Raw genomic sequence first — 27,163 nt, 5'->3', positions numbered from 1 at the left:
ACAGGATGTAACTCAGGATCAGTACAGGATAAGTAATGTATGTACCCAGTGACTGCACCAGCAGAATAGTGAGTGCAGCTCTGGAGTATAATACAGGATGTAACTCAGGATCAGTACAGGATAAGTAATGTATGTACACAGTGACTGCACCAGCAGAATAGTGAGTGCAGCTCTGGAGTATAATACATGGTAAGTAATGTATGTACACAGTGATTTTGTGGTTTGTGTAGTTATTTGAGATATAGATATATATATATATATCACTGTATAATGGGGATCAGAGGTGAAGATCTTGAATCAATATTTCCATTATAAGCGGAGATTGCGGATCATGTGACTACATTCTGCCGGCGAAGAGAAAACCAGTCGCATTCCTCCCATGACAATCCCCGAGCGCTTCCATTCCTCCGCTTCCTGTGATCATCATGTTGAGGCGCTGGTTGTGTTTGCTGAGTAACTGGTGAATATAACTGACAACCTTGTGTAGCCGGGATTTCTGGCTTTCATCCCATGTGAAGAGTCCAAGTCCTGACCGTATATTTCCTGCAGTTGTGCACAACTCTCACTATTCTCTGCACTATTTCTACCGATATCAGGTGCCTCTGCCACATCCCTGTCCCCTCTGCCCGTGCAAACCCTTATTGCCCCTCCCTTCCCCAGAAGACCCCGGACCCCCAACCAGCAGACCCCTCTGACCCCCCCCAACCAGCAGACCCCCGTGACCCCCAACCAGCAGACCCCGCTTCCCTCTTTTCCAGCAAACCCCGCTGTTCCACCCCACTTCCCAAGCAGAGCTCTCTGAACCCCCCTCCAAGGCAGACCCCTCTGACCCCCGCGTCCCCCTTTCCCAGCAGACCCCCGCGTCCCCCTTTCCCAGCAGACCCCGTGACCCCCACCCAGCAGACCCCCGTGACCTCTAACCAGCAGACCCCCGTGACCTCCAACCAGCAGACCCCCGTGACCTCCAACCAGCAGACCCCCGTGACCTCCAACCAGCAGACCCCCGTGACCTCCAACCAGCAGACCCCCGTGACCTCCAACCAGCAGACCCCCGTGACCTCCAACCAGCAGACCCCGTGACCTCCAACCAGCAGACCCCCGTGACCTCCAACCAGCAGACCCCCGTGACCTCCAACCAGCAGACCCCCGTGACCTCCAACCAGCAGACCCCGGACGTGACCTCCAACCAGCAGACCCCCGTGACCCCCAACCAGCAGACCCCCGTGACCCCCAACCAGCAGACCCCCGTGACCCCCAACCAGCAGACCCCCGTGACCCCCAACCAGCAGACCCCCGTGACCCCCAACCAGCAGACCCCCGTGACCTCCAACCAGCAGACCCCCGTGACCTCCAACCAGCAGACCCCCGTGACCTCCAACCAGCAGACCCCCGTGACCCTCCAACCAGCAGACCCCCGTGACCCCCAACCAGCAGACCCCCGTGACCCCCAACCAGCAGACCCCCGTGACCCCCAACCAGCAGACCCCCGTGACCTCCAACCAGCAGACCCCCGTGACCTCCAACCAGCAGACCCCCGTGACCTCCAACCAGCAGACCCCCGTGACCTCCAACCAGCAGACCCCCGTGACCTCCAACCAGCAGACCCCCGTGACCTCCAACCAGCAGACCCCCGTGACCTCCAACCAGCAGACCCCCGTGACCTCCAACCAGCAGACCCCCGTGACCTCCAACCAGCAGACCCCCGTTTTCCCCAACCGCACCCGCCGTTCCACAGCAGACCCCCGTTTTCCCCAACCAGCAGACCCCCGTTTTCCCCAACCAGCAGACCCCCGTTTTCCCCAACCAGCAGACCCCCGTTTTCCCCAACCAGCAGACCCCCGCTGTTCCACCCCACTTCCCAAGCAGAGCTCTCTGAAGCCCCCCTCTGACCTCCCCCCCTAAAGCAGACGCCTCTGATCCCCCGGCAGCAGAGCCCTCTGACTGCAGCTCATCACACAGGGAAGAGTCAGGCATGCTGAAAGCCTTCATCCCTGGATGAGGGTCCGGACCCCCATACACAGAGTACGGACACTGGTGGTCCTATACCGTATGCATTGCTGGATCTATAGGTGACCAGAAGCCGGTATCCTGAGAAGATAGGAGACGGGTGGCTACATTGTATCTGTGATAAGTATCCACAATGTATCCACTGAAACCTCCTGAATGGGGGGGGGGGCAGTGCTGAGGGTGCAGAGAACGTGCTCCAGCACCCCCCCCCTCGTCATCCTACAAATAATCTCCCCCTCCCCCGCAGAACGTGCCTCTCCCCACATCGTCCTCCTTGTGGTCACCGTCCTGACTGATGAGTCTCTTCCTATTAGGACACAATCTTCATTCCTTCCTGCATTTTTCTAGGCAGAGTTATGCGCTTCCCGGAAGTCGGGGCCACATTCCGGATCACCCCAGGGACTGCGCTGACAGGACCCCGGCTAAGACTTTGGGGGCCATCAGTGAGCTGGAGTGGGGTCACATTCTTTACTAACCTTGTACCCCCCCACCCCGTACAGCGATGTATAGACACAAGCGGGGACGTGGTGCCCTGACACACTGTAACGTACTCCTTCATCCATGGGAAGCATCATCTTCCACTACAATAAAGATGGTTCAGTCATCCTCGTCACTTGCAGGATCTGTGCTTGCTGTCAGGGAATGGTGTCCTGGCATAATGGAGCTGCGGGGAAATCCAGTAGTACGGCACCTCCCTATTCCCATGGCTGCCGGACTAGCGGGATAGTGTTGGGAGCATGTCCTCGCACATCAGCCCCTGCACCGTGGAGCTTACAATCTAAACAGACACATCCGCCGCGGCCTGTACGGCATGTTGTGCTTGGACAGAATGTATCAGAACAATGCGATTTCCGAGAAGAAAATAAACAAACATTTCCATTCGATTACACGGAGGCGACAAAAATAAACCACACCATGGCATCCTTCTATCGGAGCCGCAAACTACCGCAGGCTAATGTGGAGAGCGGCCCGAAGACCCCAGGGGCAGGTGGGCATCTCCAGTGAAGACCCCAGGGGCAGGTGGGCATCTCCAGTGAAGACCCCAGGGGCAGGTGGGCATCTCCAGTGAAGACCCCAGGGGCAGGTGGGCATCTCCAGTGAAGACCCCAGGGGCAGGTGGGCATCTCCAGTGAAGACCCCAGGGGCAGGTGGGCATCTCCAGTGAAGACCCCAGGGGCAGGTGGGCATCTCCAGTGAAGACCCCAGGGGCAGGTGGGCATCTCCAGTGAAGACCCCAGGGGCAGGTGGGCATCTCCAGTGATGAGCCCAGGCAGGGGCGTAGCTAAAGGCTCATGGGCCCTGGTGCAAGAGTTAGGCTTGGCCCCCCTTCCCTCAAAATTACTGGAGCTACCTGCAACCAACACTAGGGGGAGCTCCCTGGAGACAGGTTTACTATAGGGCTCTATGGGAGCTGTGCACATCTGTGTGCTGTGAGCTCCCCCTAGTGGTGGCTGCAGACAGACAGAATCTTGATGACTGTAAGAAGCAAAGCAGCAAGATGTGAGGTCCTGCAGCCTGGACTGTTCCAGAGAACCCAGAGAAGTTTGGATGCAGCTCTGGAAGCGAGTGGAGCATAAGAAATAAAATAACTCAACATCTGTCCGTAAGTCAAGAGAAGTATTTGCCAGCTTTAGTCAACGCTATATGGAGATTTAATCTGTAGACCGAAGTGAATCTGGGCTGTGAGGCACAGGGTGCCTCGTGTCTCAGTGACTTGTCTGTTTGGAGGACACAGTTAACCCTTCCCCAGGGGCATATTTTTCACATGAAGTGACCAGAAAAGATTAGTTCTGCCGCTTCATCACTTTCCTTCTAAATCTGCATTACCAAACGATCTACTTTTAGGCACGCCGGGGGAATAGGCCATGACCAAGTATTTGGAGGGAGGCGCAGCATTGTCTCACCTCCCTGAGGAACAGATGCATCATCTCAGGGCTCCACATCTGCAGAAAGCCAGGATGGACGGGCCAATGCTGTCATCTACCAGAACAGAACCCATGAATCATGCGGGAGGCCAGGGTGACCCCACTAAAACTACACGCTGCCCAGAAGAGGGGTCCCCACCCTTCACCTGCTCCTCAACACACAAACCCCTTTGGCACTGGCTGGAAATGTTGGCATCCGGTGGCGCTGAGCTGGGCATGACCGGGTAAATGTGCCAGTGGTGAGGAAGGGGCGCACTGGACAGAACCCCACAAAGACATCTTCTGACATGATGACCAAAGGTAACTGAAAGTGGAAGATTCCTTTAAGGCATTATCTTGTGCAGAAGTCTAAGAATACCGTCACTAAGAAAGTGGGAAAAGAAGAGGGAAAGAGGAAGGAAGGAAGGAAGGAAGGGAGAAAGAAAAGGAAACAAGAGGGAAAGAGGAAGGAAGGAAGGAAGAAAGAAAGGAAACAAGAGGGAAAGAGGAAGGAAGGGAGAAAGATAGGAACAAGAGGGAAAGAGGAAGGAAGGAAGGAAGAAAGAACAGGAAACAAGAGGGAAAGAGGAAGGAAGGGAGAAAGAAAGGAAACAAGAGGGAAAGAGGAAGGAAGGAAGGAAGAAAGAAAAGGAAACAAGAGTGAAGGAAGAAAGGAAGAAAGAAAAGGAAACAAGAGTGAAGGAAGAAAGAAAAGGAAACAAGAGTGAAGGAAGAAAGAAAAGGAAACAAGAGGGAAGGAAGAAAGAAAACGAAACAAGAGGGAAGGAAGGAAGGAAGGAAGGAAGGAAGGAAGAAAGGAAGAAGGAAGAAAGGAAGAAAGGAAGAAGGAAGAAAGGAAGAAGAAGAAGAAAGAAAGAAAGAAAGAAAGAAAGAAAAGAGGGAAAGAAGGAGAGGAAGGAAGGGAGAAAGAAAGGAAAGAAAAAAGGAAAGGAAGTGAAAGGGAAAGAAAGGAAAAACAAAGACGGTCGTAATAAAGGAGGAAGGAATCCAGTGAGGAAAGAGTGAAGGGAAGGAAAAGACAATAAGAGAAGAAGGGAGGCCCTTGGTGTTTGGGGTTGTTTCTCGGACGCGGACCTGTTGGCCGCTCGCTCAGTCCACGGGCACGTTCAGATGACAGTGACGTATTTTCCAGTCAAAAAATAACGAATCCGCAAAACACGGACGCCACCCATGTGCCTTCCAGAACAGAACGGGCGGCCCATTGTAGAAATGCCTATTCACTGAAACGAGGGGGTCAGCCGCTGTGCCCCAAAACTGCAGAACGGATGAGGACCCAGTCATGTGGTGCTGTGAATGAGCCCTTCTCCTGTAGGGCCATGTACTTCTCCGTTACTGGGGCACATCAGGCGGCCCCACAGCATCACCCTGCGGCCTAGTAACGGCCCCAGGTCCCTGCGGCTAGGACTGCATGTTAGGATAGGTGCAGCCCTGGGAACAAACAGGGTGACTCTAGGGCGCGGCCCCCCGGTGGGGTCTGACCCAGACGTGTGCGCTAAATGCCGTGCTATCCGATAACTGTGCAAACAAACAGAAAATGACAGAGACATAAATAATAACCCCCATCATTGTATTTGATGAGGAGATGAAAGCAGCGACTCCACCTGCGCTCACCAAAGGCCAAGATAATGTTCCTGCAAAGCAAATATTTTCCTGCGTTATCTCACGAATCCTCTCTGGACAAACACGAAACCGCAGATTGTAATCCGAGCGTGTGCCAGGAAATCCACCGAGCACTGTGCCCGATGGCGTCCAAAGCAGGATGCAAATAGAGAAGGTTTCCATTCAATGACAGAGCTGCATGGCTTGTTACAGTGTATCAGAGCCCTGTCCTGCAGCCATTCATTGACAGTAAGCAGAGCTAGAACATGGTGAACAATGGAAACAAACTATACGACAGCTATGCAGAACATGCCAATGTCGCACTGCGCGCTGCGGCTCCAGGCAATGCCCCGCGGAGGGGCCGGGACAACAATGGCGTCAGGCAAACTGTAAATATTGTCATGTCACGGAGTTCTGCAGAAAAACGCTGCATGATGGGAGTGATGGCTCTCAACGTGCAGTAAATACCAGTGAACGTCTGGATGGCAGCCATTACACAACACAATGGGCCCCAGTGGGGCCCCTGACGTTGTGAGACCTCTGAAGTGCGACATCTGGACCCTCGCCAACATTGTGCGGTTCAGGTGAAATTCACAGCAGAGCGGTGGGAACAACTACACCCAGCAGGCGAGCGTACACGGGGGAAGCTTTCTAGTCACGTTATCATTTACTAGAAGCCACTATCTGTATTTTTCTACCATTCGTTAGTTCTCCGAGCGCAGCCTGCAGGGTAAAGAATGGGGAGGGGGGGGGTCACATCTTTCACATATTACAGTCATTTCTTTCTGGATTTTTCAGAACTAGAAACTAAGACGCTAAAAGAACAAAACGACAGTCGTCAGGGCAACAGGAAGTAGGAACTACCACACCAATCATAATCACCCCCATTATCCCCGTCCCTGACAATCTAATCTCTGCCTCTTACAGTGGATCACTCCCATTATCCCAGTCCCTAGGAGCTGACACTCTAATCTGTCCCTCTTACAGTCGATCACTCCCATTATCCCCGTCCCTAGGAGCTGACAATCTAATCTGTCCCTCTTACAGTCGATCACTCCCATTATCCCCGTCCCTAGGAGCTGACAATCTAATCTGTCCCTCTTACAGTCGATCACTCCCAAGCTCCAGTGTCGAGTCCAAGGTCACTGAAGACAAGGGCCCCGGGATGAGAGGCTCTGAGGGGGGGGGGGGGATGAGGAATTCCAATCACTACTACCACCATCGGAGCTGTTGCCAAGACCGCGATCCCTACAAACAACATAGAAGGCAACTAAAAATCAGTCATGCCCCTGATCTGCATGCGTGTCAGTCTGCACTGAAACTCTGGCATTCTATTCACAAACCAAGAAGCTCTCTGGGGATCATCTCTGTAACGTTCTTCAGAAAGCACAAGATGTGTAAATGTTGGGGAGAAGATTCTCCAAGTAAAAACAGGCAGCAAGGAAAACAAGCGCTGAACCAACGTGGGGTTAATCCCAGAGAATCCTGGGAATGCTCTGTCCCCTTCCATATCCGCTGGACTGGATGCTCCGGCAATGGGGATTTTCCACTCTGTGCCTGCAAATAATCATCTGAAGTAACATCATGTGTTATGCTCTAGTCACATTCAGAGCTGCATTAAAAAATCTAATCACTGGCACTTGGAATCCATCAGCGCAATGAGATCCCACAATCCCCTGGACTGGTAAAATGTATTCTGGGATATGCAAACTCATTGACACCTGATGAGGGGGGTAGTCCGCTATTACGAGGGCGATATCCGGAGCGGCTGTCGCGGGGAACGTCCCGCCCCCTCTTCCAGCTCTCTCCAACATTGCCTGTCTGCCACCTTGAACTACACCTCTCCTTCTCTGGTCACACTCAGAGCTGCATTCACAATCCTGCAGCTGCTGCTCGCAATACACAGCACCTTTAATAGTGAACTGCATTGGTTATACAGCTCTGGGTGTGACTAGAGTACAAGACATGAGGCTGATACGCTGGTAAAGCAAGGTCTCTACTTGCTGTCAGTGAATGGGAATCTTCTGGGCAAAATCTATAGCCTGAAGATCCCTCCCGAGAATACATATCACAGCTGAGGGTTTGTTACAATTGTGCCCAATCTGGACAATCGACCCGATACGTCTGTTACAATGTATCAGTGCAGGTGAAATGTATCCTGTCTGGACTGGATACAATTGTAACAAACCTTCAGCTGTAAGAGGCCTCTGTATGTAAACAGGAATGTATTCATTCGTTTAAGTAAGCAGAGATCTTAAATGATGAGGAACTGAAGTACAGCGCGTCAGAAGCTTTATTTACAGAAGCTACAACTCAGACTATAAAATGATGTGGAGTTCTCCTTTAAAGAGACCTCACTGAGGGCGGCATAAAGTAGTGACAGAAATGCTGATGTCAGCGGTGTGCCCAGCGTAACGTTGACGACAGGTCGGGCAGCGTAACGTTGACGACAGGTCGGGCAGCGTAACGTTGACGACAGGTCGGGCAGCGTAACGTTGACGACAGGTCGGGCAGCGTAACGTTGACGACAGGTCGGGCAGCGTAACGTTGACGACAGGTCGGGCAGCGTAACGTTGACGACAGGTCGGGCAGCGTAACGTTGACGACAGGTCGGGCAGCGTAACGTTGACGACAGGTCGGGCAGCGTAACGTTGACGACAGGTCGGGCAGCGTAACGTTGACGACAGGTCGGGCAGCGTAACGTTGATGACAGGTCCCCTTTAAGATCTGCGGTCCCGCACTCTGTATAGTAGAGATGGGCCCTGCAGGATCCACAGCGAGTCTTAATCATGTGACAAGACCCGAGCCACGAGGGAGACGACCTCCATGACAGCGGAGCTTCCGTCTTGCAACCTCTGGAGGCTCCGACTTCCTACAGCTGCTCTGGTCTGTGAACGGACTCCGCGGCATTCATTAGAAAACACAACGATTCCTGAAAATCCTTAAAGAGCCCCAATCAATGAAACGCAGCAGCAGAAACAATGGAAACTGCTGAACAATGTCTCCAAATAATGATAAGAAGGGGTCCTGCGTCTGAGGAGCGAGCCTGAAAATCTGTCAGCCATGAACGCAGAAGAGGGCGGCAAAGCGGAAGGGAAGGCCAAGGAAGTGTGCCCGCTGTCCGGAGCTCCAGATAGGCCATGTCTGGACACCCGAGGACACTGTCACATGTCCTCTCCCAATAAACCACCACCACGCCATTCTCCACACTCCTGGGCCCCGCCGTTCAGATGTAACAGTGTCCCGGGATTTTAGACAAAGTGTCCGCCGGATAGGTCATCAGTATCTGATTGGTGGGTGTGTAATGGCCACGCCCCCGTTGCTCCTAGAGGCTCATTTGCATATAATTAAACATAATTTTCTCAGCAATGTGGGCACATATGAACACGGGACCGACACGGATGCCTTCAGCTGCCAGGAGTGAATGTAACAGGTCAGCCGGGGTCAGAGGGACAGAACTGCTGACAGATGCTCAAAGTAAACCTCAATGTGGTTTTACATGGGCCCTATATATAACAAGCGGATAGGTGCTCGATTAACGTGCCTGGACACCGGTGAGGCAAACTGTATGGCGGGTGAGCAAGCGGTAACGGGATCATTCTTCCCCATTTAGTTGGCACATGGTCGGCAGCACCTCCCGGGGCACCCGGGGCGATCTGCTGCTCACACAGAGGACCCGGTCATATGGTTTCTGTGAGTGTGCAATTAATCCTGGCCGGGACATGAGGTCTATTCTCAGGATCAGTCCGTACATCGTCTCCGTGTCCATAAAGGTGATACAGACCCAGCACGTGGCTTCACTGAGCTCTCTCCAAGGAAGGGAGTTAGGAACAACAACCCCCTATCAGACCCAGGAGATTCAGATGAAAGGGGACTGATCCGGCATTGATAACGGGTCACTTACCAGTTCTACTCCTTGTGGGAACGGCGTGTCGCTCCAGTCCGTCAGCGGGAAGCGCTGGATGATTTTACCGTAACCCTCGCCAGATCCTGTGAACAGAAAACAGATAACATAGAGGTTAAAGCCTTGTACACACAGCCGCCACACACAGCCGGCGCGTCCCTACCCACAGCCAAAGCGCGTCCCTACCCACAGCTGCCATAAGGAGAAGAGAACACTACACACAGCCAACACACAGACACGACATGTCACTACACACAGCCAAAGCGCGTCCCTACCCACAGCCGCCATACGCAGAAGACACAACACTACACAGAGCCGCCACAAGGAGACGACACGTCACTACACGGACACAACATGTCACTACACAGAGCCGCCACAAGGAGACGACACGTCACTACACGGACACAACACGTCCCTACCCACAGCCAAAGCGCGTCCCTACCCACAGCCAAAGCGCGTCCCTACCCACAGCCGCCATAAGGAGAAGAGAACACTACACACAGCCGACACACAGACACGACATGTCACTACACACAGCCAAAGCGCGTCCCTACCCACAGCCGCCATACGCAGAAGACACAACACTACACAGAGCCGCCACAAGGAGACGACACGTCACTACACGGACACAACACGTCCCTACCCACAGCCAAAGCGCGTCCCTACCCACAGCCAAAGCGCGTCCCTACCCACAGCCAAAGCGCGTCCCTACCCACAGCTGCCATAAGGAGAAGACAACACTACACACAGCCGACACACAGACACGACATGTCACTACACACAGCCAAAGCGCGTCCCTACCCACAGCTGCCATAAGGAGAAGACAACACTACACACAGCCGACACACAGACACGACATGTCACTACACAGAGCCGCCACAAGGAGACGACACGTCACTACACACAGCCGCCACACGGAGACATTCCCGGGGTGTGCACATGTGTTAAGGAACATTATAACGGTCAACAGGGGGGTAAGGTCATAAATCCTCACAAACACACTAATAATCAGGCATGATGCAGTATGGAAAAGGCAGCACAGAGTATTTCAGGAAGAGTGATGACCTTGTGTGAGGTTAGAAACCAAGAGCTACATATTGAAGGAGCAGAGTCCCCAGCAGCACAGAGTATATCAGGAAGGGAGTTGGAGGTCACAGACTGAGTGTTACATAGTAGAAGAAGCAGGTACCTAACAGCAGCACAGAGTATTTCAGAGGCCCATGCAGAGCGCTGCTGTGAGGTACGCATTATGCCGCGCTGCAGCTGTCGGCTCGGATCTGGTTCCTCAACAATCACATCGGATTCCGGGGGAAACGAAGCCAAACCAGCAATGAAATATCATGACTGGAGGAATGAAATGAGACATTTGGTGCGTTGTGCAATAATTCAGATCATATGTGAGCGTGTGCGCGTCCCCACAGCATGAGTCAGGACAGCCCGGCCGAGCGCAGCCGTTACATAAAGTCCTCGTACGAGGTCCCAGCGTTCCTCCGGCCGGCTCGCCAGCAAATATTTCTGATGGTTTCTATTCTGGGCCGGGACATGAACAATCCTCGTAAACAAGGCGAACATCTGGAGCGCGGCAACAAGGGCCAGCTCCACGCCAGCATGAGGGGTAGGGGGCGCTGCGGAATCCACCCGGTGTGAACAGGCCCCGATACTGCTCATGGTTTAGCATTGCTACATGTGCCTCCAGATCAGGGAATCCTTAACAAGTCTGATACACTGTAACAAACTACCAGCACAGGATGCAGGGCGAGAAGTGTCAGCTCTAAGGGTGACTGAACCCGCACTGCAGCGTCTCGGTGTATCCTGCGTGGTGCAGCTTCAGCCCGTCACCCCGCTCCGCTGCCTGCCATAGGTTTTCCCATCCGTTCAGAGTGACAGAGGAGAAGCTGCAGGTTACAGGATACACCGTAGACTCTGCACACAGCAAACATATCCTACAGACTCAATGCATCACCTCACTGGGAGGATTTGCGCAGAGGTACAAGAGGGGGAGCGCCTCAGAGGTACCAGGAAGGATCTGATAGATGAGAATGTAATCATGTAGTTCACAGAAGGTCCTCCCCACTGGAGAGACTGACAACCTGTCTACACATGAGCGCAAGCTCTGCACTGGTAGTCAGATGAAACCCTGCGCTGGAGTAAGTACTGCTGGCGAGAGCATTACATGTCCAAACGGAATAACCAGAGCGCCTCTTAAACGGGGTGTCCAATAATAATAATACACTGTTGGGCGGAGGCTTCCACCGAGTAGTGCGTTCGGTGACGTCACCGGCTCTGATGGGCGGGCCTTAGCCGTTTTACAGGCCAGTGCAGCGCTAAAGCCCACCCATCAGCGCCTCCGCCTGGCAGCCCTAAGCAGAGCCCGGCTCCGATGCTCTGTCAGCAGTTCTGTCCCTCTGACCCCGGCTGACCTGTGCCATGTGCTCCTGGCAGCTGAAGGCTTCTGTGTTGGTCCCGTGTTCATATGTGCCCACATTGCTGGGAAAAATTAAAAAGTTGTATTATATGCAAATGAGCCTCTAGGAGCAACGGGGGCGTTACCATTACACCTAGAGTCTCCGCTCTCTCTGCACTATGATTGACAGGATCAGGTGTGATCACATCTACACTGCTTGTACCTGTCAGAGTGCAGAGGGCGCAGCAGGTGCAGAGAGAGCAGAGCCTCTAGGTGTAAGGGTAACGCCCCCGTTGCTCCTAGAGGCTCATTTGCATATAGTAAAGCCTCATGTTTCTCAGCAATGGGGGCACATATGAACACGGGACCAACACGGATGTGTTCAGCTGCCAGGAGCACATGTCACAGGTCAGCTGGGGTCAGAGGGACAGAACTGCTGACAGATGCCCTTTAAGAAGTGGCCGAGCCCAGTTACAATCTGATGAAGCGACCCGGAACCTTCTGGAAATGCCCCGTCCGGCCCATTAATGGCGGCATTGTCAGATAAGGCCGCACACACAATGCCCTGTCTGTCCTGTACCATTGTAGCGGTGAGGTCACCCCCCACCTGGGCGCACGCCTCTAGGGGAGGGCACGAGACCATGTGCTGGCACCAGATACCGCACACGGCTTCATCCGCTACCAGGGCGATAGTCACGTCCCTGCCAATGTCTGCAGCCGGACGGGCCTCACCAGAACCGGGCCAGGACCTGGTTAAATCATTGACCTCCTGCTGCTCGGTGCTTGGGCTAATGATTAACTCCGTCATGAAAGGTCACATCCAGTGTCAAGGAGACCGAGGCGATGGGGACATGCAGCCCGCGCGCCGCACACAGCGCCCCAGTCATCCAAAGGGAAAACTACATAAAGCAGAGGTTCAGCTCTGGATGTAAACCCGAATTTACATGGCAGACACTGGGGCCACCGTAAGGCCCCCAGGCAAAACATCGCCGTTGCCCTCTGTAAAACCACTTGGGAGCTGCAGTCACTATTGACCGTGGCATCTAGGGAGTTAAACAACCAGGATCGCAGGATTTCTTTCCTGTACCTCAGCTCCATTCATGTCGTCTGCAGAAAACACTTCATCTCTCAGAATACACTGTAATGCATGCTTATAAATGTAGTGCAACCAGCAGAACTGTAAGTGCAGCTCTGGATGTGACTGCAGAACATTGGGAAGTCAGGCTGATGTGGAGAAGAAGATACGAGGCAGTGCACGGATCTGGAATCATTTCTCCAGTTATTTATTAGTCAAGCGCTCGACATGTTTAACAAATTAGGGCACAGGGCACAAATAGGCAGGAATTCCGGAGCGGGCCCGAGCCTCCGTCAGGCCAGCAAACAGGTTGTGCCAGGGCCGGCCCTGGCACACCTGAGAGGGGCATCTAGTGCCGGGTCCCACGGGCAGAGGCGGCGCTGAATGCACCTGACAGAAGGAGAGCAAATGGGAAATCTACTGAGCCAGAGGTCCCCACTGACAAGCTCCATGAAAAACCCTACGCTATACATGTACTCCAGTCCCATCCAAAGCTGCATCGACAAAAGCGTCTGCAGGGTGTAGTTAGTGCAGACCAAGTTAATAAACAAAAACAGCAGAACCTGGAACTTTGCTTTGGAGGTGAATGGAGAAAAGAACTTGGCAGAGAGGCTACAGATGAGGTCAGAACTGGCACACTGTAACGAGCCCCTCAGCTAGGCGGCCGCCCCGTGATCACACCAGGTAAAGGCGACCGCTCTCAAAAAGCTCCTCCAAATTAGACGAGGCCAGCTTCATGTGTCCAGAGCAGTGGTCGCTCCTCGTGCAATACTCACTGGACTCTGCAGGGGGAGACACTGAGCACAGGAGATCCCGCAGGTCTCTCCACACCAGGAGATGCCGTCCTGTCCAGTGCAGCGGGCGCTCCTCGTGCAATACTCACTGGACTCTGCAGGGGGAGACACTGAGCACAGGAGATCCCGCAGGTCTCTCCACACCAGGAGATGCCGTCTGTCCAGTGCAGCGGGCGCTCCTCGTGCAATACTCACTGGACTCGGCAGGGGGAGACACTGAGCACAGGCGATCCCGCAGGTCTCTCCACACCAGGAGATGCGGCCTGTCCAGAGCAGCGGGGCGCTCCTCGTGCAATACTCACTGGACTCTGCAGGGGGAGACACTGAGCACAGGAGATCCCGCAGGTCTCTCCACACCAGGAGATGCCGGCCTGTCCAGAGCAGGGGGCGCTCCTCGTGCAATACTCACTGGACTCTGCAGGGGGAGACACTGAGCACAGGAGATCCCGCAGGTCTCTCCACACCAGGAGATGCCGCCTGTCCAGAGCAGGGGGCGCTCCTCGTGCAATACTCACTGGACTCGGCAGGGGGAGACACTGAGCACAGGCGATCCCGCAGGTCTCTCCACACCAGGAGATGCCGCCTGTCCAGAGCAGGGGTCGCTCCTCGTGCAATACTCACTGGACTCTGCAGGGGGAGACACTGAGCACAGGCGATCCCGCAGGTCTCTCCACACCAGGAGATGCCGCCTGTCCAGAGCAGGGGGCGCTACTCGTGCAATACTCACTGGACTCTGCAGGGGGAGACACTGAGCACAGGCGATCCCGCAGGTCTCTCCACACCAGGAGATGCCGCCTGTCCAGTGCAGCGGGGCGCTCCTCGTGCAATACTCACTGGACTCTGCAGGGGGAGACACTGAGCACAGGCGATCCCGCAGGTCTCTCCACACCAGGAGATGCCGTCTGTCCAGTGCAGCGGGCGCTCCTCGTGCAATACTCACTGGACTCGGCAGGGGGAGACACTGAGCACAGGCGATCCCGCAGGTCTCTCCACACCAGGAGATGCCGCCTGTCCAGTAGCAGGGGGCGCTCCTCGTGCAATACTCACTGGACTCTGCAGGGGGAGACACTGAGCACAGGCGATCCCGCAGGTCTCTCCACACCAGGAGATGCCGCCTGTCCAGAGCAGGGGGCGCTCCTCGTGCAATACTCACTGGACTCTGCAGGGGGAGACACTGAGCACAGGCGATCCCGCAGGTCTCTCCACACCAGGAGATGCCGCCTGTCCACAGGCAGGGGGGCGCTCCTCGTGCAATACTCACTGGACTCTGCAGGGGGAGACACTGAGCACAGGCGATCCCGCAGGTCTCTCCACACCAGGAGATGCCGCCTGTCCAGAGCAGGGGGCGCTCCTCGTGCAATACTCACTGGACTCTGCAGGGGGAGACACTGAGCACAGGCGATCCCGCAGGTCTCTCCACACCAGGAGATGCCGCCTGTCCAGAGCAGGGGTCGCTCCTCGTGCAATACTCACTGGACTCTGCAGGGGGAGACACTGAGCACAGGCGATCCCGCAGGTCTCTCCACACCAGGAGATGCCGCCTGTCCAGAGCAGGGGGCGCTACTCGTGCAATACTCACTGGACTCTGCAGGGGGAGACACTGAGCACAGGCGATCCCGCAGGTCTCTCCACACCAGGAGATGCGGCCTGTCCAGTGCAGCGGGGCGCTCCTCGTGCAATACTCACTGGACTCTGCAGGGGGAGACACTGAGCACAGGCGATCCCGCAGGTCTCTCCACCCCAGGAGATGCCGCCTGTCCAGTGCAGCGGGCGCTCCTCGTGCAATACTCACTGGACTCTGCAGGGGGAGACACTGAGCACAGGCGATCCCGCAGGTCTCTCCACACCAGGAGATGCCGCCTGTCCAGAGCAGGGGGCGCTCCTCGTGCAATACTCACTGGACTCTGCAGGGGGAGACACTGAGCACAGGCGATCCCGCAGGTCTCTCCACACCAGGAGATGCCGCCTGTCCAGAGCAGGGGTCGCTCCTCGTGCAATACTCACTGGACTCTGCAGGGGGAGACACTGAGCACAGGCGATCCCGCAGGTCTCTCCACACCAGGAGATGCCGCCTGTCCAGAGCAGCGGGCGCTCCTCGTGCAATACTCACTGGACTCTGCAGGGGGAGACACTGAGCACAGGCGATCCCGCAGGTCTCTCCACACCAGGAGATGCCGCCTGTCCAGAGCATGCGGGCGCTCCTCGTGCAATACTCACTGGACTCTGCAGGGGGAGACACTGAGCACAGGCGATCCTGCAGGTCTCTCCACACCAGGAGATGCCGCCTGTCCAGAGCTGCGGGCGCTCCTCGTGCAATACTCACTGGACTCTGCAGGGGGAGACACTGAGCACAGGCGATCCTGCAGGTCTCTCCACACCAGGAGATGCCGCCTGTCCAGTGCAGGGGGCGCTCCTCGTGCAATACTCACTGGACTCTGCAGGGGGAGACACTGAGCACAGGCGATCCCGCAGGTCTCTCCACACCAGGAGATGCCGCCTGTCCAGAGCTGCGGGCGCTCCTCGTGCAATACTCACTGGACTCTGCAGGGGGAGACACTGAGCACAGGCGATCCCGCAGGTCTCTCCACACCAGGAGATGCGGCCTGTCCAGAGCTGCGGGCGCTCCTCGTGCAATACTCACTGGACTCTGCAGGGGGAGACACTGAGCACAGGCGATCCCGCAGGTCTCTCCACACCAGGAGATGCCGCCTGTCCAGAGCTGCGGGCGCTCCTCGTGCAATACTCACTGGACTCTGCAGGGGGAGACACTGAGCACAGGCGATCCCGCAGGTCTCTCCACACCAGGAGATGCCGTCTGTCCACAGCAGGGGGCGCTCCTCGTGCAATACTCACTGGACTCTGCAGGGGGAGACACTGAGCACAGGCGATCCCGCAGGTCTCTCCACACCAGGAGATGCCGCCTGTCCAGTGCAGCGGGCGCTCCTCGTGCAATACTCACTGGACTCTGCAGGGGGAGACACTGAGCACAGGCGATCCCGCAGGTCTCTCCACACCAGGAGATGCCGCCTGTCCAGAGCAGGGGGCGCTCCTCGTGCAATACTCACTGGACTCTGCAGGGGGAGACACTGAGCACAGGCGATCCCGCAGGTCTCTCCACACCAGGAGATGCCGCCTGTCCAGAGCAGGGGGCGCTACTCGTGCAATACTCACTGGACTCTGCAGGGGGAGACACTGAGCACAGGCGATCCCGCAGGTCTCTCCACACCAGGAGATGCGCCTGTCCAGTGCAGCGGGGCGCTCCTCGTGCAATACTCACTGGACTCTGCAGGGGGAGACACTGAGCACAGGCGATCCCGCAGGTCTCTCCACACCAGGAGATGCCGCCTGTCCAGAGCAGGGGGCGCTCCTCGTGCAATACTCACTGGACTCTGCAGGGGGAGACACTGAGCACAGGCGATCCCGCAGGTCTCTCCACACCAGGAGATGCCGCCTGTCCAGAGCAGGGGGCGCTACTCGTGCAATACTCACTGGACTCTGCAGGGGGAGACACTGAGCACAGGCGATCCCGCAGGTCTCTCCACACCAGGAGATGCCGGCCTGTCCAGTGCAGCGGGCGCTCCTCGTGCAATACTCACTGGACTCTGCAGGGGGAGACACTGAGCACAGGCGATCCCGCAGGTCTCTCCACACCAGGAGATGCCGCCTGTCCAGTGCAGGGGGCGCTCCTCGTGCAATACTCACTGGACTCTGCAGGGGGAGACACTGAGCACAGGCGATCCCGCAGGTCTCTCCACACCAGGAGATGCCGCCTGTCCAGAGCAGGGGGCGCTCCTCGTGCAATACTCACTGGACTCTGCAGGGGGAGACACTGAGCACAGGCGATCCCGCAGGTCTCTCCACACCAGGAGATGCCGCCTGTCCAGAGCAGGGGGCGCTCCTCGTGCAATACTCACTGGACTCGGCAGGGGGAGACACTGAGCACAGGAGATCCCGCAGGTCTCTCCACACCAGGAGATGCCGCCTGTCCAGAGCAGGGGGCGCTCCTCGTGCAATACTCACTGGACTCTGCAGGGGGAGACACTGAGCACAGGCGATCCCGCAGGTCTCTCCACACCAGGAGATGCCGCCTGTCCAGTGCAGGGGGCGCTCCTCGTGCAATACTCACTGGACTCTGCAGGGGGAGACACTGAGCACAGGAGATCCCGCAGGTCTCTCCACACCAGGAGATGCCGCCTATCCAGAGCAGGGGGCGCTCCTCGTGCAATACTCACTGGACTCTGCAGGGGGAGACACTGAGCACAGGAGATCCCGCAGGTCTCTCCACACCAGGAGATGCCGCCTGTCCAGTGCAGCGGGCGCTCCTCGTGCAATACTCACTGGACTCTGCAGGGGGAGACACTGAGCACAGGAGATCCCGCAGGTCTCTCCACACCAGGAGATGCCGCCTGTCCAGAGCAGGGGGCGCTCCTCGTGCAATACTCACTGGACTCTGCAGGGGGAGACACTGAGCACAGGCGATCCCGCAGGTCTCTCCACACCAGGAGATGCCGCCTGTCCACAGCAGCGGGCGCTCCTCGTGCAATACTCACTGGACTCTGCAGGGGGAGACACTGAGCACAGGCGATCCCGCAGGTCTCTCCACACCAGGAGATGCCGCCTGTCCACAGCAGGGGGCGCTCCTCGTGCAATACTCACTGGACTCTGCAGGGGGAGACACTGAGCACAGGCGATCCCGCAGGTCTCTCCACACCAGGAGATGCCGCCTGTCCAGAGCAGGGGGCGCTCCTCGTGCAATACTCACTGGACTCTGCAGGGGGAGACACTGAGCACAGGCGATCCCGCAGGTCTCTCCACACCAGGAGATGCCGCCTGTCCAGAGCAGGGGGCGCTCCTCGTGCAATACTCACTGGACTCTGCAGGGGGAGACACTGAGCACAGGCGATCCCGCAGGTCTCTCCACACCAGGAGATGCCGCCTGTCCAGAGCAGGGGGCGCTCCTCGTGCAATACTCACTGGACTCTGCAGGGGGAGACACTGAGCACAGGCGATCCCGCAGGTCTCTCCACACCAGGAGATGCCGCCTGTCCAGAGCAGGGGGCGCTCCTCGTGCAATACTCACTGGACTCTGCAGGGGGAGACACTGAGCACAGGCGATCCCGCAGGTCTCTCCACACCAGGAGATGCCGCCTGTCCAGTGCAGCGGGCGCTCCTCGTGCAATACTCACTGGACTCTGCAGGGGGAGACACTGAGCACAGGAGATCCCGCAGGTCTCTCCACACCAGGAGATGCCGCCTGTCCAGTGCAGCGGGGCGCTCCTCGTGCAATACTCACTGGACTCTGCAGGGGGAGACACTGAGCACAGGCGATCCCGCAGGTCTCTCCACACCAGGAGATGCCGCCTGTCCACAGCAGGGGGCGCTCCTCGTGCAATACTCACTGGACTCTGCAGGGGGAGACACTGAGCACAGGCGATCCCGCAGGTCTCTCCACACCAGGAGATGCCGCCTGTCCACAGCAGGGGGCGCTCCTCGTGCAATACTCACTGGACTCTGCAGGGGGAGACACTGAGCACAGGCGATCCCGCAGGTCTCTCCACACCAGGAGATGCCGCCTGTCCACAGCAGGGGGGCGCTCCTCGTGCAATACTCACTGGACTCTGCAGGGGGAGACACTGAGCACAGGAGATCCCGCAGGTCTCTCCACACCAGGAGATGCCGCCTGTCCAGAGCAGGGGGCGCTCCTCGTGCAATACTCACTGGACTCTGCAGGGGGAGACACTGAGCACAGGCGATCCCGCAGGTCTCTCCACACCAGGAGATGCCGCCTGTCCAGAGCAGGGGGCGCTCCTCGTGCAATACTCACTGGACTCTGCAGGGGGAGACACTGAGCACAGGCGATCCCGCAGGTCTCTCCACACCAGGAGATGCCGCCTGTCCAGAGCTGCGGGGCGCTCCTCGTGCAATACTCACTGGACTCTGCAGGGGGAGACACTGAGCACAGGCGATCCCGCAGGTCTCTCCACACCAGGAGATGCCGCCTGTCCAGAGCAGGGGGCGCTCCTCGTGCAATACTCACTGGACTCTGCAGGGGGAGACACTGAGCACAGGCGATCCCGCAGGTCTCTCCACACCAGGAGATGCCGCCTGTCCAGTGCAGGGGGCGCTCCTCGTGCAATACTCACTGGACTCTGCAGGGGGAGACACTGAGCACAGGCGATCCCGCAGGTCTCTCCACACCAGGAGATGCCGCCTGTCCAGCAGCAGGGGGCGCTCCTCGTGCAATACTCACTGGACTCTGCAGGGGGAGACACTGAGCACAGGAGATCCCGCAGGTCTCTCCACACCAGGAGATGCCGCCTGTCCAGAGCAGGGGGCGCTCCTCGTGCAATACTCACTGGACTCTGCAGGGGGAGACACTGAGCACAGGCGATCCCGCAGGTCTCTCCACACCAGGAGATGCCGCCTGTCCAGAGCAGGGGGCGCTCCTCGTGCAATACTCACTGGACTCTGCAGGGGGAGACACTGAGCACAGGCGATCCCGCAGGTCTCTCCACACCAGGAGATGCCGCCTGTCCAGAGCAGGGGGCGCTCCTCGTGCAATACTCACTGGACTCTGCAGGGGGAGACACTGAGCACAGGCGATCCCGCAGGTCTCTCCACACCAGGAGATGCCGCCTGTCCAGTGCAGGGGGGCGCTCCTCGTGCAATACTCACTGGACTCTGCAGGGGGAGACACTGAGCACAGGCGATCCCGCAGGTCTCTCCACACCAGGAGATGCCGGCCTGTCCAGAGCAGGGGGCGCTCCTCGTGCAATACTCACTGGACTCTGCAGGGGGAGACACTGAGCACAGGCGATCCCGCAGGTCTCTCCACACCAGGAGATGCCGCCTGTCCAGAGCAGGGGGCGCTCCTCGTGCAATACTCACTGGACTCTGCAGGGGGAGACACTGAGCACAGGCGATCCCGCAGGTCTCTCCACACCAGGAGATGCCGCCTGTCCAGAGCAGGGGGCGCTCCTCGTGCAATACTCACTGGACTCTGCAGGGGGAGACACTGAGCACAGGCGATCCCGCAGGTCTCTCCACACCAGGAGATGCCGCCTGTCCACAGCAGGGGGCGCTCCTCGTGCAATACTCACTGGACTCTGCAGGGGGAGACACTGAGCACAGGCGATCCCGCAGGTCTCTCCACACCAGGAGATGCCGCCTGTCCAGAGCAGGGGGCGCTCCTCGTGCAATACTCACTGGACTCTGCAGGGGGAGACACTGAGCACAGGAGATCCCGCAGGTCTCTCCACACCAGGAGATGCCGCCTGTCCAGTGCAGGGGGCGCTCCTCGTGCAATACTCACTGGACTCTGCAGGGGGAGACACTGAGCACAGGAGATCCCGCAGGTCTCTCCACACCAGGAGATGCCGCCTGTCCAGAGCAGGGGGCGCTCCTCGTGCAATACTCACTGGACTCTGCAGGGGGAGACACTGAGCACAGGCGATCCCGCAGGTCTCTCCACACCAGGAGATGCCGCCTGTCCAGAGCAGGGGGCGCTCCTCGTGCAATACTCACTGGACTCTGCAGGGGGAGACACTGAGCACAGGAGATCCCGCAGGTCTCTCCACACCAGGAGATGCCGCCTGTCCAGAGCAGGGGGCGCTCCTCGTGCAATACTCACTGGACTCTGCAGGGGGAGACACTGAGCACAGGAGATCCCGCAGGTCTCTCCACACCAGGAGATGCGCCTGTCCAGTGCAGCGGGGCGCTCCTCGTGCAATACTCACTGGACTCTGCAGGGGGAGACACTGAGCACAGGCGATCCCGCAGGTCTCTCCACACCAGGAGATGCCGCCTGTCCAGAGCAGGGGGCGCTCCTCGTGCAATACTCACTGGACTCTGCAGGGGGAGACACTGAGCACAGGCGATCCCGCAGGTCTCTCCACACCAGGAGATGCCGCCTGTCCAGTGCAGGGGGCGCTCCTCGTGCAATACTCACTGGACTCTGCAGGGGGAGACACTGAGCACAGGCGATCCCGCAGGTCTCTCCACACCAGGAGATGCCGCCTGTCCAGAGCAGGGGGCGCTCCTCGTGCAATACTCACTGGACTCTGCAGGGGGAGACACTGAGCACAGGCGATCCCGCAGGTCTCTCCACACCAGGAGATGCCGCCTGTCCAGTGCAGCGGGCGCTCCTCGTGCAATACTCACTGGACTCTGCAGGGGGAGACACTGAGCACAGGCGATCCCGCAGGTCTCTCCACACCAGGAGATGCCGCCTGTCCAGAGCAGGGGGCGCTCCTCGTGCAATACTCACTGGACTCTGCAGGGGGAGACACTGAGCACAGGAGATCCCGCAGGTCTCTCCACACCAGGAGATGCCGCCTGTCCAGTGCAGGGGGCGCTCCTCGTGCAATACTCACTGGACTCTGCAGGGGGAGACACTGAGCACAGGCGATCCCGCAGGGTCTCTCCACACCAGGAGATGCCGCCTGTCCAGTGCAGGGGGCGCTCCTCGTGCAATACTCACTGGACTCTGCAGGGGGAGACACTGAGCACAGGCGATCCCGCAGGTCTCTCCACACCAGGAGATGCCGCCTGTCCAGAGCAGGGGGCGCTCCTCGTGCAATACTCACTGGACTCTGCAGGGGGAGACACTGAGCACAGGAGATCCTGCAGGTCTCTCCACACCAGGAGATGCGGCCTGTCCAGTGCAGGGGGGCGCTCCTCGTGCAATACTCACTGGACTCTGCAGGGGGAGACACTGAGCACAGGAGATCCCGCAGGTCTCTCCACACCAGGAGATGCGGCCTGTCCAGAGCAGGGGGCGCTCCTCGTGCAATACTCACTGGACTCTGCAGGGGGAGACACTGAGCACAGGCGATCCCGCAGGTCTCTCCACACCAGGAGATGCCGCCTGTCCAGAGCAGGGGGCGCTCCTCGTGCAATACTCACTGGACTCTGCAGGGGGAGACACTGAGCACAGGAGATCCCGCAGGTCTCTCCACACCAGGAGATGCCGCCTGTCCAGTGCAGGGGGCGCTCCTCATGCAATACTCACTGGACTCTGCAGGGGGAGACACTGAGCACAGGCGATCCCGCAGGGTCTCTCCACACCAGGAGATGCCGCCTGTCCAGTGCAGGGGGCGCTCCTCGTGCAATACTCACTGGACTCTGCAGGGGGAGACACTGAGCACAGGCGATCCCGCAGGTCTCTCCACACCAGGAGATGCCGCCTGTCCAGTGCAGCGGGGCGCTCCTCGTGCAATACTCACTGGACTCTGCAGGGGGAGACACTGAGCACAGGAGATCCCGCAGGTCTCTCCACACCAGGAGATGCCGCCTGTCCAGAGCAGGGGGCGCTCCTCGTGCAATACTCACTGGACTCTGCAGGGGGAGACACTGAGCACAGGAGATCCTGCAGGTCTCTCCACACCAGGAGATGCGGCCTGTCCAGTGCAGGGGGGGCGCTCCTCGTGCAATACTCACTGGACTCTGCAGGGGGAGACACTGAGCACAGGCGATCCCGCAGGTCTCTCCACACCAGGAGATGCGGCCTGTCCAGAGCAGGGGGCGCTCCTCGTGCAATACTCACTGGACTCTGCAGGGGGAGACACTGAGCACAGGCGATCCCGCAGGTCTCTCCACACCAGGAGATGCCGCCTGTCCAGAGCATGCGGGCGCTCCTCGTGCAATACTCACTGGACTCTGCAGGGGGAGACACTGAGCACAGGAGATCCCGCAGGTCTCTCCACACCAGGAGATGCCGCCTGTCCACAGCAGGGGGCGCTCCTCGTGCAATACTCACTGGACTCTGCAGGGGGAGACACTGAGCACAGGCGATCCCGCAGGTCTCTCCACACCAGGAGATGCCGCCTGTCCAGTGCAGCGGGGCGCTCCTCGTGCAATACTCACTGGACTCTGCAGGGGGAGACACTGAGCACAGGCGATCCCGCAGGTCTCTCCACACCAGGAGATGCCGCCTGTCCAGTGTAGGGGGCGCTCCTCGTGCAATACTCACTGGACTCTGCAGGGGGAGACACTGAGCACAGGCGATCCCGCAGGTCTCTCCACACCAGGAGATGCCGCCTGTCCAGAGCAGGGGGCGCTCCTCGTGCAATACTCACTGGACTCTGCAGGGGGAGACACTGAGCACAGGCGATCCCGCAGGTCTCTCCACACCAGGAGATGCCGCCTGTCCAGTGTAGGGGGCGCTCCTCGTGCAATACTCACTGGACTCTGCAGGGGGAGACACTGAGCACAGGCGATCCCGCAGGTCTCTCCACACCAGGAGATGCGGCCTGTCCAGTGCAGGAGGCGCTCCTCGTGCAATACTCACTGGACTCTGCAGGGGGAGACACTGAGCACAGGCGATCCCGCAGGTCTCTCCACACCAGGAGATGCCGCCTGTCCAGTGCAGGAGGCGCTCCTCGTGCAATACTCACTGGACTCTGCAGGGGGAGACACTGAGCACAGGAGATCCTGCAGGTCTCTCCACACCAGGAGATGCGGCCTGTCCAGTGCAGGGGGCGCTCCTCGTGCAATACTCACTGGACTCTGCAGGGGGAGACACTGAGCACAGGCGATCCCGCAGGTCTCTCCACACCAGGAGATGCCGCCTGTCCAGTGCAGGGGGCGCTCCTCGTGCAATACTCACTGGACTCTGCAGGGGGAGACACTGAGCACAGGCGATCCCGCAGGTCTCTCCACACCAGGAGATGCCGCCTGTCCACAGGCAGGGGGCGCTCCTCGTGCAATACTCACTGGACTCTGCAGGGGGAGACACTGAGCACAGGAGATCCCGCAGGTCTCTCCACACCAGGAGATGCCGCCTGTCCAGAGCAGGGGGCGCTCCTCGTGCAATACTCACTGGACTCTGCAGGGGGAGACACTGAGCACAGGCGATCCCGCAGGTCTCTCCACACCAGGAGATGCCGCCTGTCCAGTGCAGCGGGCGCTCCTCGTGCAATACTCACTGGACTCTGCAGGGGGAGACACTGAGCACAGGCGATCCCGCAGGTCTCTCCACACCAGGAGATGCCGCCTGTCCAGTGCAGCGGGGCGCTCCTCGTGCAATACTCACTGGACTCTGCAGGGGGAGACACTGAGCACAGGCGATCCCGCAGGTCTCTCCACACCAGGAGATGCCGCCTGTCCACAGCAGGGGGCGCTCCTCGTGCAATACTCACTGGACTCTGCAGGGGGAGACACTGAGCACAGGCGATCCCGCAGGTCTCTCCACACCAGGAGATGCCGCCTGTCCAGAGCTGCGGGCACTTTCCCTTCAGGGCGTTTCGGATCTCGCTGCAGAACTTAAAGTAATCTCTGGCCGCAGAGAACAGTAAAATAGTCATGAAGAATGGGACTTAAAGGGGTCCTCTCACTGCAGCAGATGACAGGGATCATGCAGATACAGTTACTACCAGGCCCTTCCTAATGTCTTGGGATTCTCCATGTCGCCTCCTTTGCTGGCTGGATTCATTTTTCCATCACGACTTGTTTCCATGGTTACGACCACCCTGCAATCCATCAGCGGTGGTCGTGTTTGAGCTCCCACAGTCCCGGGCACGGCCACCGCTGAGGGATTGGAGGTTTTTTGTGATTTTTTTTCTGGTTTACTTAAAGTCCTAGAGAGAAATACTAAACGGTAAAAACGCTGAGCAAACGGACAAACGCGACTCCGCCAAGATCTCGTAACATTTTTGGCGCACAATGTGGCTTTCATAAAGGAAAAGCCGCGCAGAATAATCCGCCATCGCAGATGGTCAGAAGCACGCGGCAGAAGAGCGTCCGTGACCGCAGCGAGCGGATTCCACAACCATCAGGGGGCCACATTCCTGAGCGGCCGATCACCTCCACATACTCGGCCCCGCAATGTGCGCGGCATAAACAAAACAGGGGGACGGGGATTTTATATTACAGGACGGTATTCGTGGACTACAGACATGTGCGGGGGAGGGGGCGTTCCCCCCAAGCAGGAAGTGTGACACCTCAGAGGAGATAAGCGGCATCGGCTCCAGACAGTGAAGGCCGTCCAAGTCACCATCCTACCACGATCTCTGCTTGCTGTCAGTAAACAGTAACCCTGTACATACCGGAGACTTAAACTCCAAACATGACAAACGGCACAAAAAACGCCTTTTACACCAACCTGCACTTCTATTTAACGGTTACTCTCCTGGCAGGGGTGGGCGCACTCGAGGGGCAAGCGTCGGACCCCCGGCTCTGTGCCAGTTTTGAGGATGATGAGAATCTTTATAACGTGAGGCTCACGTGTATTGAACGGATTATATTCCAGATTAAAACCACATTTATTTACGTTGCTCGCCTGGACGCCTGCCACCGGCTGTGAAGATCGCGGGCGCGCAATAAATCTACAGCGTTCTGCTTCCAAACGAGGTGCAAGCCGCCGCGAGGGGATGTCATGGCACGCCCGGAACGCAGCCCTTTATTAAACCTGGATCAGGCGTCTACAGCGGGGCCCAATTCACACGTCGCATGGAGGATCCTGCCAAGCCCAGCGCCCGCTGCACCCCCCTCAGGGACGGCTGGCCGGGCCCCAACCACCACCGTCCAGTGAAGGGTTACACTCTGCAGACAGCTGCCCGTAGCCCCCGCCACCCGTGAGCCATTATACCGCAGTCATGACTTAGCATAACCAACAAGTGTTATAAGGGTCAGGTGACAGCGAGGATTACTGCGCCAAATGCCAGCCGCCGGGTGAAAGTCACAGACAGGTGAGCCTGTTCTACATCCAGAGCGGCGCTCACAATTCTGCTGGCTGCTTCATAGGTCACATCATTTAGAATGGAGGAGAAGACACAATGGAGACAAAGTCACAAACACGGCAACTTCCTGCCGCCTGTGCGCTCCCGCTCCTCCCCATTTCCAAGATCTCAAATTGCTGTCAATGAACGGCAACATTCTAGAGGTCCTGACCTCACACTTCTCACAGCTGGGGTTCGTCGCATTGTATCCAGCCTAGACAATCCTCTGTGCGCAGCGAGCTAAGGCTTCACGCGGAGGACCGCGCTGGCAGCGAGGGGCTGTAAATACGGTTACATTTCTGGTCGCTGTTCACATGCGACTTTGCCAGACTTCAATGTGGGAATCGTAAATCGCACGCAGACAAATCGCTGGCATTTTTTAGTCATGTGACCACCGGTCATTGTGTAGCTCTCGCCAGATCGAGCCGTAAAACACCCGGTGAGAATATATTTGTGGATGTTACAACCCAATACGTCTCCCATAAAGCCCCACAGCAGACCCTGTGCAGCCAGCAGAATTCTGAATACAGCTCTGGAGGCGAGTGGAATAAGCATCATACGATTCACGCACAGCGCGCGCTCCACGACCTGCGTCCCCCGAGAGAGCGAGGATTCTAAGAGGGAGAATTTCCCATTAAGTGATGGAAACAAGAGGGTCGCCGCACAGAACGTCCACGATGAATAATCGCCTGATAAACAGGATTCGACGTCCGGTGCCAAATCCGAAGAAAATTCTAAA

The 27,163-nt window shown here is 57.7% G+C and overlaps 1 protein-coding gene across 3 annotated transcripts in view; it reads right to left on the bottom strand.

Moving 5' to 3' along the window:
- SBF2 (SET binding factor 2) overlaps positions 1 to 27,163 on the bottom strand; it is a 199,356-nt gene that overhangs the window by 143,212 nt on the left and 28,981 nt on the right. For all 3 annotated transcript variants that reach the window (XM_044269533.1, XM_044269534.1, XM_044269536.1), the window contains exon 2: positions 9,436 to 9,521. In XM_044269533.1, the coding sequence (XP_044125468.1) occupies positions 9,436 to 9,521 (86 nt within the window). The remainder of the gene's footprint in view (positions 1 to 9,435; positions 9,522 to 27,163) is intronic.

Source organism: Bufo gargarizans, chromosome 10, assembly GCF_014858855.1.
Source record: "Bufo gargarizans isolate SCDJY-AF-19 chromosome 10, ASM1485885v1, whole genome shotgun sequence".
Classification (NCBI taxonomy): Eukaryota; Metazoa; Chordata; class Amphibia; order Anura; family Bufonidae; genus Bufo; species Bufo gargarizans.
The sequence above is the reverse complement of the archived record's forward strand: the minus strand, read 5'-3'. Positions and strand labels throughout refer to the sequence as shown.